Genomic DNA, 6,266 nt, shown 5'->3' on the forward strand with positions numbered 1-6,266 from the left:
TCCCTTGGAGCAGGAGGGGGAACGGGGCGCAGCTGAGAAGGGGACACGAGAGGGGGAAGCGTTGGCTGAAGAGGATGGCGAGGACTCGGAGCGAAACCGTCCAGTGTCGGTCAGACCCGCCTGTGCGAATAAGTTAATAGACTACATCCTAGGGGGAGTTTCCAGTGGGGAGGAGAGCGCGGATGATGAGGAAGACTGGGAGGATGATGACGATGGGTTCGATAGCGAAGAGGAGCTCCCCTCGGATTCAGACGCCGGTAGCCAGGGCGGGGAGAGGCTTCACCTCTGGAATTCCTTCTACAGTTTGGACCCGTACAACCCTCAGAACTTCACCGCCACCATTCAGACATCGTCCTGCGATCCGGCAAGGGACATGTCGGATGTGGAAGGGGAGGAAGATGACGATTCTTCGTCGGTAGAGGAGTCCTCCGGCTCTCCTCACCCTAGTTCTGAGGAGGAGGAGGAGGAGGAGTGGGACTGTAGCAGTGCGGATGAGGCAGAAAACTTGAAACTTTGGAACTCGTTCTGTACCTCAGATGATCCGTATAATCCTTTAAACTTCAAGGCAGCCTTTCAGACGGCAGAGAAGAAAGGGACGCCTGGTTCAAAGGGAGCAGAGAGGCCGAGTTTGGTCACGTCTGAGTGCAGTCCCTTAGGTAGCTGTCGGGGGCAGGTGGAGAAGCGTGACTGTGGGGGCAGGGTGCTGCATGGCATTCTTTCTGCTGAGAAATGGCCACGTTCCAAGCGGAAAAAGGTACAGGCTTTGCTTGTGGGATTGTGTGTTGGTGCTGCTAAAACCCCCGAACACGAGCCCCGCTGCGGTGGGGGGTGCGGGGGCTCGTGCCCCTGTGAGCTCATGGGCTGGTGCTTTGGCTGAGTGTGCCTCATCCTTTGCACGTGATGGGCATTTCACAACTCGGTGACGTGGGGCACTTCCTCACGTTCCTTGTTTAGGCTTGTAGTTACATTTTTTTCTCTGAAGAGGTGGCTTTCGTGCTGTATTTGTGTGGTAAATCCCTGTTGTGTAGTTTCCATCCTCAGGGAAACGGTGGAGATCTATGACGTAAGTTTTTCCTGTGGAAAATAACAGTGATAAAGCATTATCAGTGAGTAACACCGATAAAGTATTTTAGGACCTTTGTATGCACATAGTGTAATCCAGGCTTTAGGAGTTGGGACAAGCCTGCTTGAGTTACAGATGTCTTTCGGAGTAAGAAGAGCTCTTCTGTTGGGGGTTAACACAATAATACACTGAAGTTTGAATACAGAGTATGATAATACTCCTGTTTTCATTTAAAAGACTTCAAATGCAGCAGTCATTTCAGTATAATCTGGAGCTGGGCTGCTGAGCACAAACTGGAAGATTAATGTGGTTCTGAAGAGTTTGTGCGTTAAAAAGCACCCTTTTTAATACATGTGCCAGGATTCAGGTAAATAGGAATAACCTAATTGCTTGTCTCCTAAGTTTGGTGATGCTACAGATGGACCCTGTGGCTTTCCAGGTGTATCTTGCCTGATACTTCAAACATTAGGATGAGGAAGAGCTTGTAATCCCAAGTCCCAGGTTAATACAGGGGTGTGTAACTATCATGTTTGCTTTAGTGTTCTTAGAGCAAAGAGATTTGTTTGCTCCTTTAATTGAGAGCCTGGCTTGGAGGTAACTTCATACCTGTCCTTGCTGGGGCAGGTGGTGCTTACAGACCTCATGGATCTCACAGGACAAGCTGTGGAGGTTTAGTCAAAATTGGAAAAGTCTCCAACAGTTCCTGCAGGAGGTTTCTTTGGGACTGAAACAGGGAGCCCTGCTGTAAGCTTGCTGCCTGTCAGGGATGGAGGCTCCACAGGGGTGATGTTCTGGTTGCTGTGTGGTTTGAGTCTGTGCAATCGTGGTGAAAGAACCATGACCTAGATGCAGGATTTAACGTGACGTTGCAGCACCCAGTAATTGTGCCCAGGGGTGTCTCAGACTGATGTAAAAAGGATGTAAGGTGGGAACCCGCAGAGGGACGGGCTGATGTAACAGCTCCCTGTGCTTGAAAGCACATCATTAGACCTATCTGTAAACCAGAGCTGAGGTTGCCAAGCAGGGCCCGATGTGTTCCCGGGAAACCTTGGGGTCCTTGATCCCGTTTCCCATCTGGCATCTCTCATTCACACAGCAGCAAAGCCATCAAAGCCGGCAGCGCTTTGTCCTGCTGGAGAGGTACCAATGCCTTGACACGGGAGGACGTGGGCTCTGATGCCCCTGCTCTCAGAGGTGTCTGCAGTCCTTTGGGATCACTACACTAGATTTAGATGACTTCGGGAGGCTTCCACACAGTGTCTTGTGGCTCTGTATCCTCAGCTGCTGATTATTCCTGGAGGTCTTCTCTTCCCTAGCTGTTATCTTCGTGTTGGAAGATGGCTTTACCACAAAAGCAATCTCCTGTCTGTGTTAGCATGAAGTGGGCATGAACCTGGGCTCTTGTGTTAATAAAACAGGAATAGAGCAGCAGGTGGGTTTTACCTCCCTATGTGTTTTCCTGACCTTCCAGATCTAGCTGCCCTGCAGCAGATCCAGTGGAGCCACCTGTAAGGACAGCGTTTGGCTTCTCTTCAGGAATCAGTCCTAGTCTGTGAGCTGATGGATGCTGAAGCTCCCTCGTTTGTCTTTCAGTTTGGTAACTAAATGGAAAGCAGCACACAAGTCAGTGGGAGCCTGGAGTGGTCTGGCTTTGCTTACCACGTGATAACAGGAAGACTTAAATCCGTAGTACAGTAATAGTGTAACCCCTGTCAAGGTTTGATCCTGAGCCTGGGCATCTGCTTTCTTAAAACAGCTGAATTGCTCTGAAACATAGTGAGGAGTGAAAGGTTTTGATACCTATTTTAAAATGCCATCACTTTGATTCCATGTCCTTGCCTGAACTGGAATACTCTGGAATGTGACACCAGCTCTGAGTAGATGGGTTTGTTCCAGTCACACAGCGATGAGTGTTGCTTCCTTCTGTGTAACCTTGTGTGATTCCTTACCCTGGTGCTGAAGCTGACTCACGTGGTGGTTGCTTCACAGGACAGTGATTCCTCCCTTCCTTTCTGAAGAGGAAGCCTCAGCCATGGGAGATGTTGGCAGGAGGGTGTCTCTGTAATGTCTTGGCACGTCCTCCTGGCTCACCTGCCCGCACTGTCCGTGTAAGGTTATAACCCAGGTGCTGGGGGCAGGGGTGTTCTCCAACAGGGAACACGCTGTGATCTGCACCAGCCCAGAGGTGCCTCTGAGGCTAATTTAGGAACCCTGGAGCAGTTTAAGCTCTGCTTTAGAAGTCAGCAGCTGGTTGTCTTTAAAGCTGAGGTGACGCATGCTCCGGCCTAGGTAGCCTGTCGGAGGCTCTCAGCTATTTTAGGCGTCGAATAACTTCTGTTTAGATACAAAAGCATGTGCAAATAAATACTAAGCTCCTTCTGCACGAGTGCTTGGCTAATGCTTTACTACTTGTGTTTTCCAGGTGACCTTCCTTGAGGAAGTTACTGAGTATTACATAAGCAGCGAGGAGGATCGTAAAGGACCCTGGGAAGAGATTGCACGGGATGGATGCAGGTTCCAGAAACGGATCCAGGAAACAGAGGAAGTGATAGGATACTGCTTCACAGCAGAGCATAGGCAGAGAGTATTCCATAGGCTCCAAGAAACCTACTACAAGAGGCTTGATCTCTTCTAGCACCTTCGAAGACCTGGGGGTTTGTGTGACCCTGAGCACTCATGAACGTCTTCAAAACGAGAAGTGGCAGCTGCATGTGCTCTTCTGAAGTGGGAGAGAAGTGGGATTTTAGCACTTTCATCCCAGTTGGAATATACCTGTGTCCCATTTTGATATCCAGACAAAATCTTTTGAGTATCATCAAGGGTAAGGGTGGTATAATTGCATTCCTTTTAAGTAACACTTGAGAGACAGACTCTTTTAGGTTCAATCCATTCCAGAAATGCCTTGTCTGCCGTATGTTGAGAACTGATGATGATTAAGTTGGATTTTTTGCACTTTGAAAAAGCAAAACCTATTTTGAAGGAAATATTTATGGGGCTCAGAACCTAAATCTTGCAGTTTTGATTTAAAGTTTCCAGAGGTTTGTGCTCTTCTTGTGGTTCTCCATTTCCTCGGACTTGTGCAGAAGCCTCAGATTTTGTTAGCTAATGATGTTTACTGTGCAAAATGCCTTTTAAGATCCCAGTTTTGCATGTAATGTGCTGCTTGAGTGTTAATGTGATGCTTTGGTGTCTTAATATTTCGGTCTAGCACACTGGGAGATTCAGGGGAGCTCTGGTGCACTACAAGCCCTTTGGTTTGTCCTTATTTAAATACATACCTTCACCCCGTACTGTTCCAAAGGGTGCTAGCTGCTTGTGCACCAAACCTCTTTGCTTTCAGGGCAGTGAAAGGCCTCATCCTGATCAATAATTAAAGCTTCAAGGTACGTATTGAGGTTGATAGTTTGAATTTAGGTAGCCATGCACAGCCCCATGTCCTTTAGTTAACCTTAGAGGAGCTTTGCTGCAATGGATTCTGCTCTCTGAAGATGGATTGAAGTGAAGGATTCTTCATCATTTCTTGTATCCAATGTGCTCATTCTGGTACTTACAAGGAGAATTCTCTTTAACGTGTGGAAATCTAAGGCTACAAATCTCTGTGTTCTTTACCAAAAGCCAGTATTAATACCTCTGTGCATCTGCACTTTTGTTCATCTCTGACCAAACTAACATTTCACATGTGGGGTCTGGAAGGGGAGGTCCCTGGTAGAAGGCAAACACTCCTTATTAAGTTCCTAACTTCAAATATTTAATTGTTGTTGCAGTCACACTAAGAAAGCAGCACCAGTGGCATATGTTTGGACCTGAAGGATGTTGTATGGCTGGTATCCAAGCAGGTATGAGGTTGGAATAAATACCAAGCATCACAGAATTCATCTCTGTTCACATGAAGTTGCTTGAATAAGTGATTTGCTACTTGGTTCCTTCCCTTTTCTAAGGGAGAGACCCCAGAACACCCCAGATTTGTCATGTCATTAATGACTTCAGTTTTTAAATTAGAAGAAGAGCTGCAGAGAGCTGTTTTTGGCCATCTCTGGCTCAAATTCCAGAGCTTTGGGGTTTATACGTTATTCTTACTGCATGAAGGATGTTCTTTGAATTGAAAACCCACTTTTCCCTGCGACAGTACTGAAATTCAGAGGGTTAACTATGAACTACAGTCGTTACCATGTGGAGTTAACATACAGCTGATGCTCAAGCAGCATGAAAGCAATGCAGCAATGTTATTTGCCATCCCCATGGCATAGAAAAAATACCGATTGGGTTCTCCTTTCCTACAATTTGAGTTTTGAAATTGTAATTCTAATGATGCCCTCAAATCCTTTTAATTTTGGGATTGTTTTCCTGTATCCTATTTGATAACAGGGGTTCTGCTTTTTAGTGTAGGAAAAACGCCTGTGGGATGATCAGTGGAGAATTAGAATAGAGAATTTGTTGACTTCTGGTCCAGGCGTGACTGATGAGTAAAGATGCTGTTCATTGCTCTTGATAGAAGATACTGCAGTGGTTTTCCTGTGCCTCTCCTGGTTTCCTTGCTCTTGGAGAACTTGGTGCTTCAGTTACTCTGGACAACTTGATTTATTGGTGCTGGGAAGAAGCTTTAGAGTGGTGAGAATTAACCCTGCAAAGCTGACCTGCTGTTTGCACAGGCTTGGAAAGGCTCTGCCTGGGAGTGAACTGAACTGACACAGTTGGGTATCGACTACATCAAACCCTGTTATTTCCAGGGTGCTTCTGATGTTAAGAGGTTTTTTCCAGCCTGCAGTGCTCTTACTGAGCCATACCTGCTTGGGTCAGCTTTTCCCCCCTCCCGCCTCACGTTTGAAGTAGCTGGTGTGAGGTTAGCAAAGATTAACACTGAGTTCATCACCATAACCATCACCTCAGCCGGGTTGTCGCCATTGTCCCTCTCACCCGTGTTACGGCGCTCGTGCAGGACGTGCGTGGGGCGGGACTCTAAAAACCACACTTGTGAACTTTAAATCAAAACTGTAATGACCAGATTTTATTTTTATATCACTTGGGAAACTTCCAAAGCAGCGTTCTGCTTTCTGCAGAGTCTAATGGAGTTGTGTCCAGTCCGCTGGGGTTTTATATCTAAAGTTCTATTTCTGTACATAACTATCGAGCACTAATCTGGGAATTGGAATAAAGATATTTGCAAGATAAGGCCAAGTTGGTTTGCTTTGGAAGAACCGAGCCG

At 46.8% G+C, this 6,266-nt stretch overlaps 1 protein-coding gene across 1 annotated transcript; it reads left to right on the top strand.

The window, feature by feature from the left end:
• Positions 1 to 104: 104 nt before the first annotated feature.
• Positions 105 to 3,698, top strand: LOC104399425 (protein phosphatase 1 regulatory subunit 15B-like; the record flags this gene model as incomplete). The annotated part of the gene is made up of 2 exons (XM_010024072.1): positions 105 to 754; positions 3,486 to 3,698. Coding segments are annotated over 2 exons (863 nt in total), but the record flags the coding sequence as incomplete, so codon positions are not given.
• Positions 3,699 to 6,266: the final 2,568 nt, after the last annotated feature.

This window comes from Nestor notabilis, unplaced genomic scaffold (genome assembly GCF_000696875.1).
Source record: "Nestor notabilis isolate BGI_N333 unplaced genomic scaffold, ASM69687v1 Scaffold24080, whole genome shotgun sequence".
NCBI lineage: Eukaryota > Metazoa > Chordata > Aves > Psittaciformes > Psittacidae > Nestor > Nestor notabilis.